Source organism: Anser anser (assembly GCF_964211835.1).
Source record: "Anser anser genome assembly, chromosome: 14".
NCBI classification, from domain to species: domain Eukaryota; kingdom Metazoa; phylum Chordata; class Aves; order Anseriformes; family Anatidae; genus Anser; species Anser anser.
Genome location: NC_139735.1, coordinates 675,974 through 688,911, shown reverse-complemented (window position 1 = coordinate 688,911; position 12,938 = coordinate 675,974). Strand labels below are relative to the sequence as shown.

The window sequence follows — 12,938 nt, the reverse complement described above, 5'->3', positions numbered from 1 at the left end:
TGAAGTCACAAGGAAACAAAAACCAGGAAAAAGTGCTTCAAAGAGGGAAATTCCCAGGACTTGAGTCCTACCTTGAGAAGCAAACCTCCCTAGGCTGCCTCCTGGGAGCAGCGTGAACTGATCTGCATGAGGCTGGAATCCAGAAAAAAAAAAAAAGAAAAAAAAAAGTGCACACAACAAACAACAGCACTTGTTACCTCCCAGTGAGCATTCCCAGAAAGGTGGTGACACGGAGCCGCAGTTCCTGTTATCACCACCTCGCATGGGAGGTGAGCACACAGCTAACACCAGCCTGCAGCAGGGCTGCGGCACAGCCCCCGGGCACTCCCGGGCACACGCACCGGTGCACCCCCACAGAGCAGCCCTGCTCCCCAAACCCGGCCACGCTCAGCTCCCGCTCCCCAAACCCGGCCACGCTCAGCTCCCGCTCCCCAAACCCGGCCACGCTCAGCTCCCGCTCCCCAAACCCGGCCACGCTCAGCTCCCGCTCCCCAGACCTCCTCCCACAAGCAGCACTGCTTGGGCAGGGGCTGTTAGGAAAGCAAAGCCCAGCTGCCAGCCCCCAGTCACAGCACGACCCAGTGAAGAGGCAGCAAATAGCTGGACCGGTTGCTCCTTAATTCAGCAAGGCACAAGCACATTTTCAGCAGATTTATTTCTGCACAGGCTGCTAAAGCCTCACCCCCACACTCCACACCCAACACTGGTGCTCGCTGTGCATTTATAACCCAGCTTGCCTCCCTGGCTAGGCTGCGGCAGTTGCTGCCTTCCTGCCGGCCAGAAGCACCTGGGAACACTAAAAGGAGATGTATCATTGCAAGCAGCGTTGCTATTTGCATCTGTATTTAATTAGGTAACTGAAGCCTGACATTTTCTGTGGTCAGACCTGTGTGAAGAGCAGCTGAGAAGTACTCACAGCAATGTTCAAAGGCCTATTAGGCTGGTGCTCAGGTCTATTGCTACTCGAGAACATTTATTTCTTCTTGTCTTAAAAAATGGAAATTGCATCCCTGCAGATTCAGCCCCTATCGGGTGAATCCCAGTGAAGCAGGATTTAGTGCTGCGCATTTTGTGGTCCTTCAGTGCACTGCAGGGAAAGAAGGACCACAGAGCTGAGCCAGGCCGGCCCTGCCCTCGGCCCCGTGCGGGGAGCTGGCTGCAGGGGGCCAGGGCCAGGGGCGCGGGACGGTGCCCACGCACCACCTGCTGCTGCTAACGCCAGTTCAGCGGGTGTGTAGCAGCCTATCCTAAGGAAAATCAGCATCCGAGCTTCACTTAAAAATACTTCTCCATGTCTAGATAGGCACCGCTCTGCTCCAGCTACTTTTGGGTGGGCTGAAGGCTTCATGTTACCCAGCAGCAAACCTGTTAAAGGCTATTAGGTACAAACGACATCATTTGACTTGCCCTAAGATTAATGACCAGCGCTCTAAAACGCTCTTCTTGACCGGTGCAGGCAGCTCCTCGGTGCTTGGTGCTCCTCCATCAGCTGTGGCACACCGGGCTGAGCCGCGCTTCCCATGTTGCTGTGTGGGCAGCAGCGCCCTGTGTCCCCCGCGCTGCCTCGGCGGCACCGCAGCACAGGCGGACGGTGTGGGGGGTGGAAAAGCTCGGGGTGGCCTCTGCTCTGCTCTCTGCAGGGCCCCACGCTGCACAGATCCTGCAGATTCACACCGCCTCGTTATGTCTAATTGCTAAACGTGCAGCAGCTTCTCTCCGTCAGCACAGGACTGCCCGTGCGGCAGCCACGCCACAGCCCCGGTGCCGCTGCCCGAGGACGGGGCGCAGCAGCGCGAGCAAGGCCAGGGCAGTGCCTGGGGACAGGCGCCTTCGTCCCTGCCGCCGGGGCAGGGGGCAGCGGGGGCTGCCGCTCGCCTCCCCTCGCAGCCACCACAGCCGCTCAGCGTGCCTGGGTGGTGGGTGGTAGGAGGACAAGCTGTTAGCATCAGATCTATAATTTGCAGCAGCGTGTAAGTGGCACCCCCTCTCCCTGCCCTCCAGGATCTAAAAAAGGAACGAGAGGTCCCTTATTTCCCCGGAGGAGGAGGCGTGCGGCACCCACTCGCGATAAGCAGTGTGACAGAAGGCTTTTTATAAACTCCTGGCGAGGAGCTGCCGAGCCTTTGCCCTCTGCCGGCTCCGGCTCCTCGCATGCAGGCTGTGGCTCCGTGGCGCTGCTGCAGCAGCCCCGTATCACAGCCCCGTGCCCATCCCGGGGTCCCCGGGTGCCGGGCTGGTCCCCAGCCACCCAGCAGGTCTCCTGGTGGGCCAGAGCACACAGGCACGGAGGAGGACCCCGAAACACAGGCTGTGAGGGGTGCTGGGGGAAGCTCCTTCTACCCGCTCGCACCGTTCAGCGTTGTTATTTCAAGCGGCGAGCACGAGGGGATGCGGGAAGGAGAGCCGCTGCTCCACCCGCCCCGGAGCCCCCGCGGGCAGCTCTGCACAAGGAGCCACGCAGGGATGCGCCCGTGCCCTTACGGGGTCAGTCGGAGCACGGGAAGGCAGCAGGGCACGGCGAGGTCCGAAGGAAGCTGTCTTGTTTGGCACAGCAATCAGCTTAAAAATTAGCTGGGCTGTATGAACCAGTTGTATGTTCACTTTGCTATTGTAGGATTTTCACAGGTTCATCACCCTTCAGCGCAGGAATTGTACAGTACGTATGAGGTGAGAGGAGAGGAGGTTCCCATTTCCTATAGCAATGCCTTGTCTTCTGTTAACCCTGCCCAGGCAGCCACAGGAAGAGCGAGGAAATTCATTTCAATGTTGTAAGGATGCATCACAATACGCCAGGTCGTGCGTGAGGCAAAGCTGATCACAGTAGTTATTTGATGTCAGGCCCCTTCTTGACTGCCACTGGTCGCTTTTATGACCTTGAAAAGCCACCCCACCTCTGTTTTTCCCCCTCCATAAAAGGCAGTAATTACATCTACCTTCATGAAGTTCTTTGTGATCTAAAGGCATTAAACGCAAAGCTTATTTACACGTTAGTGTCTCATAATCACAAGAACTGGAAATAGCAATGCTAAAATATGTGAAATTCAAAACTGGTAAAAGGAAATACTATTTGCAGCGGTGTGATTGTGCGCTGGAAGCTCGCAGCCGCAGCTGTTGGAGCGGGGTGGAGCCGCACGCAGGAGGGTGAGCGCCAGGCCCGGCGGGTGGGCTCCCGGGACCCTGCAGCGGGAGGTCAGGAGCCGGGGGCGTGGGGCTCTCCCAGGGCAGCCCTGAGGTAACACACCGAGCGCTTCTTGTCCGTGGCAGCTGACTTGGGTGGACAGAAACCCTCGCTAGGCACGGGGCTGCTGCCGGACGAGGTGGCAAAGTGTGCTTGCTGTCCGGGATTCCTCCGAGCTCTTTCCTGAGACAGCTTTGGAGATGGGGCCAGGCCAGAAGACGCTGCTCCCTGCAGGCACAGGCGCTGAACCAGAGCGGAGCGGCTGTTTCTGCTGGCAGTGCTGCTTCCCAGCTCCCAGCGGCACGATCCACCGCCTCAGCCAGGCAGCGTGCCCGGCCCTGCCCTGCCCGGCCCTGCCGCCCTCCAGCACGGCCCCACGCGCGGCCCGGGGCCGAGGGCACCCCGCGGGTGCTGGGGCTGGGGGCGGCCGCGCTGGGTGGGCGCGATGCCGCTGCGGGGGAGCAGCGCCCGCCGCATCCAGCCCTGAGCTAATTACAGCATCGGCATCAAGCGCAGACTGCTTCAATGAAAGGGAAGGACTGGCAGCTTCCTAGCTCTGCCTTTGTTTTTTAGCCCCAGTTACGAGACGCACCGCAAGGGAGAGGCGGTGGCAGGTAACAGAGCTCGGCGGGGTGGTCTGAGCACCGGGCGCAGAACCGGCCTCACACCTAGGCCCAGCTCGGGCACTGATTTGCAGAGTGGCCTCATCCCCTGAACTTTTCCATACAAAGTGGGGGTGACAGCCCAAGGGGCGTTCCACAGATGAATTAGCGTTTGGAAAGCGCTTTGAAGGAGTTATATGAATGCTAAGAGTTGGCATCATCTTTTTTTTTTTTTACATTGCAGCAGAACCCAGAGACTGCAATCAAGATCAGAGCCTCACTGTACAGGGCAGTTTGGAAGCTCCCGGTAGGAAAGGTCCCCGCTCCCTGCTTGAGCCGTTCCCGGTGCACACACTCCGGGCAGGCTGGAGCTGGGCTGTAAGCACTACCAAATTCAGGCGGAAAGAGCTGCCCAGAGTTCCAGCATACCATGGCATTCTTGGGAGAAAAAACACTGCCTGCTGCCCACAGGGACACGTTTCACTGGAGAAAACGAAGATGCAGCCCTTGGAGAGCCCCAAGAGCTGCTACTGTGCTGCAGCAGGCTCACAGACACCGAGCACCTGGCTCCTGCCCTGGCCACGAGTGCTCAGCACGGCTGGGAGGTGGCAGGAGCACGGCTGGGAGGTGGCAGGAGCACGGATGGCACCAGCTGGGACACGGGGCAGCAGCGCGCCTGACCCGCTGCACAGCACCCACGGATTTCCATGGAAATCTGCCACGGGGTAGAGAACTGCACCGCGAAATCGGTGTCCTCTCAGGCAGACTTTCAATCCCGCCCATTGTTTGGACAGCACAACTAGACTAGGTTGGGCCTTACCGAAAGTTTAAGAAAAATTGAAAAAGGACTCACAAACAAGTTTCGTGAAAGGTTATCATTACCTAGCGTGCACAAAATCAGCAGGTCTGCTTCATTTCCCACCATTTCCTAGCTGCAAGGTATTTCATAATTCTCTTCCATTTCTAATCAGATGAAAATGCAACATGTAAGTATTAACCACAGAACAGAAATAGGGAAGAATATGTAAAAAAGAAAAAAACTTCAAAAACTGTTTTCAATATAGTTGATGTCACACATTGCATTTTATAACGCCAGTCGATTAGATGTTTTCAACGTCATTCATTAAAAATTGTGCACTCAGTCAGCCAAGCATGAATCAACACATGACAGGCTACAAAGAAATACCAAAGTAGATGGAAACCTGAGATGAAACAGAGTGAAGTAATTGTGTTTTTTTTGCATTATCCTGAAGATGTTCATCAACGTTTTAATTTAGCCAAATGGCCACCATTAAAAAAAAAGAGAGAGAGAGAGAGAGAGAAAAAACTTTGCTTTGACAAAATCACGATCGGTAGGGAAAAGCTTTTAAAAGAACCGAGTTAACAACGTCTGCTGACGTAGTCCTTCATGAAGGATGTCCTGTGCATTGTCTGCAGAAGGACCAAACTGAAATAATTCCTTTAGATTTACAATCCTTTCCTCTAATTCATGGTTTGCAAACACACGGCTGAGGTATGGAAGAGATGGTAAAGGCAAATCTCTTGGATCTTTGCTCCGTCCGCCGCTCGCTGTTGTAGGGCAGCAGAGCAAGGAGCCGTCCCGCAGCCGCGCGCACCCAGGGCACGCCGAGGGGTGTGCACGAGTGTCACGGCGCTGCTCGCTGCAGCACCTGGAGGGGTTTGGCATGGGCAGCATCCCGCTCCAGCCCGGGTGGCATGCTCGGGAGACGCAGCGCTCCCACAAGCCGTGACTTGAACCCGCAGCAGCCTGCTTGAGTGAAGATCGGCGCGCAGCCCCGAAGGAGCCGAACGGGTTGAGTGACTTCAGGCCGTGGGAGGAATTGGGAGGAATAATTGTCCGGGGCTGCAGGGAGAGCTCAGGCAGCCCGGCTGGGCGCGGATGTCGCTGCAGCTCCCCGCGTCTCTCCAAGGTAAAACAGGATTATATTTGTGTTTGGAGGGCTTTTTATAGAACTGCTGTCAAAACTGGCAGATAGAAAGCTTAATTAGGAGCGATCTTGCAAACAAGGCAGTGTGTAGGTGTGCGAGGGGCTGCGGGCAGCCGACGGCTGCTTTAAGCCAGAGCCGAGAGAAAACAGGTTCAAGGCGACGTTTGCCAGGGCTCGCATCGCTGGGCTGGGGGCACCTGTGCTGTGCTGCCAGTTATGACCCACAGGGCAGACAGCATTTGAGAGAACTTTGCTGGAGTGTGAGCGGGAAGGACGGCACCCGGCCTGCCCCAGCCGCCCTGCCGGGCACGGAGCCTTCGGCCCCGCCGCAGCCCCTGGCCCGCCGCGGGGCTCCCCGGCCGCTGGCACCCGCCCGGGCACGGCCCCCTCGCGCTCCTGAATCACGAATGACTCACTTCGGGCTTGGATGGGAGCGCAAAGCATGCATTTGCAAATTGGCTCGTGAGGCACTGCCTTGCGATGTAGGTGGGATGTATTACATACTCCAGCAGTCGAGCTCTGCTCTTTTTTCCTCCTCCCCTCCTCTCCGTGCAGGGTAGCTGCCTGAGCCCAGGGTTTCGGTGCCGGTCTCGCGGGTGCACAGAGGCGTCGTGTCGGCTGCCCGTGTCATGTGGATGTCCCCGGCGCGGCCCGTGACGGGAGCCCTGCGCTGAAGATGGATGATTTGGCTCTGCTCGACCTGTTGGAGTGCCCGGTGTGCTTTGAAAAGCTCGACGCCACAGCAAAGGTGCTGCCGTGCCAGCACACTTTCTGCAAGCCTTGTCTGCAGAGGATCCTGAAATCCCAGAAGGAGCTCCGGTGCCCTGAGTGCAGGACGCTCGTCCTCTGTGGCATCGAGCAGCTCCCGTCCAACCTGCTGCTCATTCGCCTGCTGGATGGAGTCAGATACGGACAGAATGCTCCCCGGTTCGGCTCAATGCAGAGGTCGGGGCTCCTGTCCTCCCCCGCCTCCATCCGGAGGCTCCCGCGGGGTCTGCAGCTCCACCAGCACCGGCTGGCGACCAGCCCCAGGATCCACATGGATGGGGTAAGCACCAGCCACATTTTCCCCTTTGCCGTGGGCATACAGATCTGTTCCTCTGTGCCAAGAGCTATGAAACTTCCATGCTAGCACTGCTGCTATGCATACATGCTGATGTTTGAAGTAGGAGAGATTGTCCTTTTGTTTGCAAATCTGGCTGCTGTTTCCTTGTGATATTTGACTATTTGGAGCTCATCACAACAGTAATTGCACTGAATCCCAGGCTTAGATAAAAATAGCTTGCCTTTCCCCTTACAAAAACTTCACAGCAGCTGTTTTTCTCTGGAGTTTTGAGGTGCTTCTGATATTTGGAGGGCATTTCAGATGCTTTAACTTTCAGGCAATTTACTGATTTTTGATTGATAGCAATTAAATCAGTTGTTGCAAGGCTCTAGCTATTAGAGGTGGAAAAAGGTGTTTCTCATCTGCGCCTCAGTTTCCCCAGGCTTTAAAAAGGAAGGAGTGGGCATAATGATGTTTATGTCCCTGGCAAAACACTTTGAGGTTCACTAAGGAAAAAAATTAAACTCAGCTTCATCTAGTGATGATTTCCTAGGCTAATTTTAAAATTGTAAGTTGTTTCTGTAATTTTCTCTAACAGTACAAAAGCTTTTCTGAAATAATTAGGATGTGGTATGAGACCTGGTAAGGAGTCTGGCTCAGATTGCATTTTGAGAAAAGACTGACTCGTGACCTCACCATTCCTGTGTTATATTCCTGGATTTCCATTTCTTTCACCTGCACTATTCTGTAAAATACCTCTGAAAGCTTTCCATAACGTTCAGAAGCTTGACTCGATTGGCTGATAAACCTGAGGGCACTTCTCAGAACTGCAGAGACACAAACTCAGGGGCAGACTCGTAACAGGTTTTCTAACCGGCGTGTTATAAAGGCGTACGCTTGCGTGTGAGGCTCTACGGCTGCAGAGGACACCGCGCTTCGTGTGGGCCCGAGCTGCTGCACGCACCGCAGGGAACCTCTGGAGCACTGATGGGTCATCCTGAACATGTCGCACACAGCAGCCAGGCCTATCTCTGGAGCTCGTGTCCCAGGTTTTCCCACCGGAAAATGTGGCAGTGTGGCCTGAGACGTGCAATGAGTCCCTTTACCACGGGCAGCAGACACAATTCCTGTGCCGCGGCACCCAGTGTCCTACCCCGGGGCACGTCGCAGTGGTTGGGCGGGGAGCAGCGGCCCCGGTGCACGGGAGCATCACGGCTGCTGCTTCGGCCGTGGCCACGCAGCTGTGAGTGCCCGCAGGTGGGAAGGCCCCACAGGTGTCCTCCACTTCTGCCCCGTGCTCGTCTGTACCGAGAATTCGTGCCTCAGCTCAGAGGAGAGGCAGCCCGAGCCCCAGGCAGTGAGCGGCGCTCCCCGGCAAACATGCTCATATTTATTTTTCTTCTCTCTCGCCCCTTTTGCGTTTCCATACTAGTTCTCAGGACAGGTAGAAGCTTGCTGCTGGTGTTGCACCGCGGCAGCTCTCCTGTTGGCAGCTCCTGAAGCATTTCCGCCGAAGCGCGCGGCCCGGCCGTGGGCGCTCAGCAGGGTCGGCACCGCGCGGCACTGCCAAAAGGCACCGGGGTGGCCCCGGCTCCCCGCGCTCTCTGATGAAGGGGTGTAAAACAGTACACTGGAATGCTCTTGGACTTAATGAGTTAATTAATTAGAAAATACTTTGAAAACCTCAACTGCGAGGTGAAGAACGCGACCATTAGTCACATTTGGATTTTGGTGATTCCAAATACACGCAGCCTGGGCCGTGCCACTACAGCTGCCCGAGGGGGCAGGAGTGCACGCACACCCTTCATGGGGCTGACTCCCGGCACCAGCAGCTCTTTCTCTGCAGCAGCGGGGACCCCTGCCAGTGCCCGTGCTGCAAGGAGGCCAGGACACAGCAAGGACGGCTTGCCTTCTTGCAGCATCGAGCGTGCAAACACCAGGAACGAGCGATGAGTTACATCGCTGAAGCAATTTGGATACGCAGAGGCCTCCAGCAACTTGAACTTAAGAGCAGACACTTTTGTGGCAGCTGCCTTTTATAGCACAAAATAGTGTCACATTTTCAGCAGAAGAGGATGGGAGGCGGTTTGTGGTCGTGGCTCCCGTGAGCAGCGTGGGCACCAGGACTGAAGCCTCACCTCCCGTCGGAGGTGCCGGAGGAGCAGCAGCAGCAGCGCTGGCTCCTGCCACCAGCACTGCCCAGCCCCGCGGCCAGCTGGCACCAGTGGATGCTCACAAAACACTTAAAGACTTTAGTGAGCAAGAAAGGACCCTTTACTAAGTCCCTCTGAGATCAGCATCTCTCCACGGGCTTATTTAAGACCGTTGTGCTGCTGCTGCTACTACTACTACTGTTATTATTATTATTGTTATTATTACTACTCCTACTACCATAATTATTATTATTTAACAAGCACAAAGACATCTTCCAAACCAGAAATCTGGTCTTAAGATTATTTTTAGATCTCTTTTGTGGAAAAGTTCAAACTTCTGAGCTGATTTTAACTTTCTTATCTCTGCATCTTCAAGGATTTGATAGTACTCTTGAAATGACCCGAGTTTAAAAATCCCAAACCAGGGGAAAATAGCAAGTAAAATCCCAAACCAGGAGAAAATGATAAGTAGTAAAACCAACTGGCCAGATACACAGACAGCTCCCAAGCATCTTGATTGCAGCCTCACTGGCACCCAGACGCTGAGAGTCCCCAGGAACGTGACCGGTGCTTGCCTGTCCCCACCACCCCGCAGGCAGCGCGTCCCCCTCCTGTGTCCGTCCCTGTCCTGTCCCTGGCGTGGCACGGGAGGAGGCAGCACCATCGCTGCTGGGGCGTGCACGTGGCCCTGAAAGGCACTTTTTTGCTTGTATGCACATAATCCAGCGGCTTTTCAGGGCACACTGAGTTTGTTGCTGGGTTTTGAGTAGCGCTGGCACTGGTCTGGCCTTCGCGTCACCAGACAGGGCCTGCTTCATCCCAAGGGGCACGGAGCTCCTGCAGCCCTGCTCCAGCACAGCTGCCCCACCGCAGCTGCTGCCTGGGTGACCCCTAATGCAGCGTTTGTCTGCAATGCACTGGACGGCGGTGTGGTCTCCGAAGAAAGACTGCCCCAATCTGCATAGACTAATTACTGCCAATACCGTACACCACTTCATGCTACAAAGCAAACAAAATTAACGTACGCCATGCTGCACTGCAGCCAGATATGCCGTCAAAAGCGGGATACAGGACATGCTTTGTTTTTACAAAAAAAGACCTTCTATAAATAACCTGCCTTTACTCCATGGAGCTGAGAAATCACAAGTTAGACTGAAGTTTCTCCTCTCAGAGGTGTTTTCTTGACAGCTTGTTGGTCTTCATCCTCACAAGCGTCCATGAAGCCAACACAAAAATAAATAATTAACAAAATAAATCCCCTCATCACATAGCAAGAATTCACAACATTCCGCGTGTGAGGCGCAAGCAGTCCCCAGCAGAGCTGCTGAACAATCAACAGTACGCCATGCAGGCTGCAGTCAGGAGCTCCAAGGAGCCAAAGCCCTCAGAGGACAGGGAGTATTTCAGTTGCAGCCCACCCCAAACTATTTCTCACTGGGTGGCACTGACACCCCTTCTGAACGTGCCTCCCGCGTCGCAGCGCAGGCCGGGCGCGCTCTGGCTCTGTGCATGTGGCTGGTGAGCGCTGCCTGGGAAGCTGCTCCAGGGACGTCTGGCCAGGCTTAAGATCCTTAACGTCTATGCCAAGAGGACAAGACTTAGGATTTTCAGGATCTCCACGTAATAAACCGTCTGGAACTCAGAAATGAAAGGATTTGCTAGGAGGTGAATGCGTAAGTAATTTACACTGAATCCTTTGAACTCCGAGGAACCGCCCCTGGCGTGTGCGAGATGCGGTTCCTGCTCTGCCGAAGCGGCCGTCCCAGCGGGCTGCAGCCCAGCACGGCCCTGGCACTGCCGGGGACGAGGACGCTGTGTGCTGCAGCACACAGAGCTGCACGGCAGGCGCCCAGCGGCCGCCGGGGCAGTGAGCTCTGTCCTGCAGCAAACACGAGGCCAAATGAGACGGAGGAGAGAGGTTACGAGAGTGACGGCTTGCCCATGAAAACAGACCGTGCCGCTTTACCTGTGACTTCGGCTGTTTTCTCTTTGCATGAACCGAGTGCTGCAACAGCCCCCTCCAGCACTTCATGGGAGATAGACAGATAACACCTCTATCGGGATAAAAATACACCACACTCCAACATCGCCACCTTCACATGGGCGTCTATATATAGTGCCTGCGCCTTGGTATTTTCTGCTCCTCCAGAAACATCTCCAGCTCCTTTCTGAATTTGACAGACAGGATTTGGTTTGCTGGCTCTTTTCAAAACCTTGTTCAAAGCGACCTTCATGCTTGCACCCAGCAGGAGCAAACGTTTTCTGACCCATATCACTGAGCAACTTCCCCAAGAGAAATAAAAGCCGGTTCCTGCGCCATCGCAGGACTGAGACATGTCAGGGTTGGGCAGCACTGGACAGGAGCTGGATGGACCTTGCAAGCAGGGGAGCTCCGCACGTCCCATCGGCTCCACCTCGGGGTGGCGCAGGATCCCCTCCGGCTGCGGGACATCCCTGTGCCTGGCAGCCACCTGCCCTGGCTGCTTCTTCACCTGGAAATCGAAATACTGCATTTTGCTGCACACCGTGGGGTCCTGCGACCCTCTGGGAGGGTGGATTTGCCCCAGTTCTCCTCCAGCTGCCTCCATCAGGGCAACCTGAGGGATTGTTCCCTGCTTGGCCTCGTCGCACACCCCACCGTATGGCTTTTTCCTCCTTTGCACGCAGTTTTAACATCTCGTATCTATCGAAAAGAGTAAAGTCACCTCAATATCGATCACCTGACAACACACACCCCACAGAGGTGCGTTCAACAGCAGCGCATTCAGCCGCCCAGAAGCAGGTGGCTACGAACAGAGCCGGTGTTACACGGGGCGGCGCGGAGCCGCTCGTCCTCCTTGTCAGAGGTCCGTGGGCAGGACGGCAGCCCCAGGGTCAGGGGATGGGGCAGGCGGCTCGGCCGCTGCAGGCGGCGCAGCGCCAGCTCCCACCGGGGCCGCGGGCACGCAGCGGGGCCGGGGCGCTCCCGGGCTGCTCCGCGCAGGGCAGCAGGGCCCACACCAGGAGCAAGTTTCCCTGGTTCCACAAAACTGGCGCTGAGCTAACACATGAAAGTGTTTTAATTTGTTACCAAGGCAATGAGTCAGCCTCAGCTGGCAAGTCAGGAATAGAATAACAGGATTTCTGCAGGGTAGCGCGTTCACCTATTAAGCGCCGTGGTCAGCGAGGAGGCTGAAAGTCTGAGGCTCCCCTTCTTCTCGCCGAGCTTCCCCGCTAGCGGCTGGCACATCCCCGGGCCCTGCAGCGCGGCACCTGGCCTGGTGTTGCTGCTCCCCGCGCTGGGGTGGGGGCGCAGGGACAGGCAAGCTCTTGCGTGGCTCTGCCAGGGCGAAGCTCGGAGGCAGCCCCGGAGGAGGCTGGCTCCTGGCAGGGAGGACGCCGATGCCCCGCTTTAGTTGGAGCCTCCCCTCCTCTCCTTTACTTCTCCTCTGCCCTTCTCACAGGGGAAGCTGCAGCGCTTGCCCTTAAATGTGAGGTCTTGTTCTGCTGTTACCAATTGTCAGGTACTCAAACTCCATTTAGCATCGGAATTCCATTGTGCAACGGAATAAAGAATTATAAACTTTGTTCTTAAGAAAACTTTTCCCTTAGGAGTCTGTGAGTGGATATTTGAGCCTAGCCTTTTACTCGCAGCTCAGGGAATCTCCCTCTTGTTTCGGTGCCAGGATGGGCGACACGGTTTAGGCACTGTTTTTAAGAGACAAACCTCTGTCCTTTAGAAATCAGATCCCTCTGCGAGGGTTTCCTTTGGGTCCTGAATAACTGATGGGCCCAGAAGTTCCTGCTGGTTTTGCAGAGAAGGAAGAGCAAGCCTTGCTTGCAGGGAAACCACATCTGCTTGGTTCTTGCATAACTCGGTTCCAGAGTCAGTCAGTCTCCTTCAGGAAATGTAAGTACAGGAAGGGCAGAAGGGCTCCTTTTTACAGGTCCAGGTCTGGGCAAGAGTGAGCACAGCCAAGACCGTGAGGACAGTGACCTCTCCAGTCCTGACCCGTGGGCCAGGCAAGGCCC

General features: G+C 55.7%; 2 protein-coding genes across 10 annotated transcripts in view; one reads left to right on the top strand and one right to left on the bottom strand.

The window, feature by feature from the left end:
* The window catches only part of GRXCR2 (glutaredoxin and cysteine rich domain containing 2), a 31,183-nt gene that overhangs the window by 11,276 nt on the left and 6,969 nt on the right, over positions 1-12,938 (bottom strand). For 2 of the 5 annotated variants that reach the window (XM_083798604.1, XM_083798605.1), the window contains exons 1-2: positions 498-676; positions 72-132 (exon numbers count right to left, since the gene is read on the bottom strand). The exons of 1 other annotated variant lie outside the window; for it this stretch is intronic. The gene's annotated coding sequence lies outside the window, so the exon portion shown is untranslated. Of the gene's footprint in view, positions 1-71; positions 677-12,938 lie in introns of those variants that run through there. 2 more of the 5 variants (XM_083798603.1, XM_083798606.1) reach the window with 2 other exon arrangements.
* Positions 2,309-12,938, top strand: part of SH3RF2 (SH3 domain containing ring finger 2) — a 42,649-nt gene continuing 32,019 nt past the window's right edge. For 3 of the 5 annotated variants that reach the window (XM_083798600.1, XM_083798597.1, XM_083798598.1), the window contains exons 1-2: positions 2,309-5,711; positions 6,285-6,777. In XM_083798600.1, coding sequence (XP_083654726.1) covers positions 6,406-6,777 — 372 coding nt within the window. In that variant the 5' untranslated portion in view covers positions 2,309-5,711; positions 6,285-6,405. The remainder of the gene's footprint in view (positions 5,712-6,284; positions 6,778-12,938) is intronic. The other 2 variants (XM_083798601.1, XM_083798599.1) reach the window with 1 other exon arrangement.